This window comes from Pseudonaja textilis, chromosome Z (assembly GCF_049901715.1).
Source record: "Pseudonaja textilis isolate UNSWEBS1 chromosome Z, rPseTex1.2, whole genome shotgun sequence".
Classification (NCBI taxonomy): domain Eukaryota; kingdom Metazoa; phylum Chordata; class Lepidosauria; order Squamata; family Elapidae; genus Pseudonaja; species Pseudonaja textilis.
The window spans coordinates 123,384,396-123,386,043 of record NC_142008.1 but is presented as its reverse complement, the minus strand read 5'-3'; the positions used below and the strand labels follow the sequence as shown (position 1 = coordinate 123,386,043).

Genomic DNA, 1,648 nt, shown 5'->3' with positions numbered 1-1,648 from the left:
CAGTCTCCCGGTGATTGTCCCAAAGTCACCCAGCCAGCTTTCATATCTAAGGCAGGACTTGAACTCACTGTCTCCCCGTGATTGGCCCAATACCCAGCCAGCTTCCATATCTAAGGTGGGACTAGAACTCACCATGTCCTGGTGATTGGCCCAGTCACCTAACCGGCTTTCATGTCTTTCTTGTCCCACTTATCAACAGAAACCTGGGGCTCCATCGAGGTCATAAATCAAGGGCTAACTGTACCAGCTGTTTGTGAATTCTTTTGACGGAAATCCTCTTTTTCTTTCTTTCCCGCAGGGAGATCCTGAGGGTGGCATCCGCCATCATGCACGGGGTCGGGCACATTCTTTTGGGGGCATCCAACTACATCCGCCGGTTCCTGGACACGGGGGACAACTGGGGCCCCCAAGTCCAGATAACCAACTATCGATATTGAGGCCTCCTTCCCTGCAAAACGCAAGAGATCCTTCTAGCTTCAAACTGATCTCAAGGGAACCCACTTGATTCGCGAGTCAAGATTTAAAGGACGTTTAAACCAAGGATAGACGTTCTTATCTGCAGCTTTCTGTCCCTTTTCGTTTCCAGGCTGGCCAACAGGGTGCAGAATACGAGCGCTTCAGAATCTCCTCAGAAAAGATGCCTTTTTATCCCTGGCAGTACAGTCACGATAAACCACCTTCGTGACAAGAGGGGAACCTGGCTTGACAAAGCCGGCCTACTGACCCATACCCAGCAGTGTGGGGCTCTAATCGGCATGCTGAAAACATAAATCTTTTGCTTGCAAAGGTTGGGCCGTAGATCCTCCAGCTCAGCTACCACTCTACCTGCATTTAACTGGGAAAGCAGGAGGTACAGGTGTCCCTCAACTTACGACCATTCGCTTAGTGACCAATTAATACTTCTACAATTAGTTCAATGAACAAGTCAAAACTCACAACTTTTCATTTAGTGTCAAACTACAATGGCACTGCGGAAGAAAATCTGACTTTTTTAAAAAAAAAAATATTGGTTTTTAAAAACAAACATAAACAAACAAAACATAAAAACACCAAGCTATCTTCCATATGTGTATATACAGTGTGCCGGTTGGTTTACAAATTGTTTTGTGCTTCCATTTCGTAGTCTTCAATTACAATTACATTACATATAATCTCATTGTCAATCAAAAATTAAATACTTTAGTATCATTATTAATCAATCATTTGACTATACTTTTATTCATTCATGTTTTACAAGATAACCATAATTTACTTAATTTATTTTATAACAGTTCATATTATCACCCCAAATCTATCCTAAAATCATTTTGTAGTTATAATAAAGAAGTACATCTTTATATATTTATTATTTTCTAAAAATCTACATATTTCATTACTGTACTTTGTGGTCTAGTCATTGATAGAAAAGATCCCAAATTTTATAAAATTGTTTATCCTCTTGTCCTCTAATTTCAAATGTCAATCTACTCATTTCAGCACATTCCAATATTTTCTTAATGATTTCCTCCTGTGATGGTATTTTCTCATTTTTCCAGTTTTTAGCAAATACAATCCTAGCCGCTGTTAATACATTTACAATCAGGTATTTCAAGTCTTTTCTATAAATTTCAGGTAAAATTCCCAATAAAAATATCTCTGGTTTCAAGTC

The 1,648-nt window shown here is 39.4% G+C and overlaps 1 protein-coding gene across 1 annotated transcript in view; it reads left to right on the top strand.

Moving 5' to 3' along the window:
* CIDEB (cell death inducing DFFA like effector b) overlaps positions 1-1,648 on the top strand; it is an 11,372-nt gene extending 9,724 nt beyond the window's left edge. Inside the window, exon 5 of the mRNA XM_026721944.2 lies at positions 299-1,648. Coding sequence (XP_026577729.1) covers positions 299-437 — 139 coding nt within the window. The 3' untranslated portion in view covers positions 438-1,648. The remainder of the gene's footprint in view (positions 1-298) is intronic.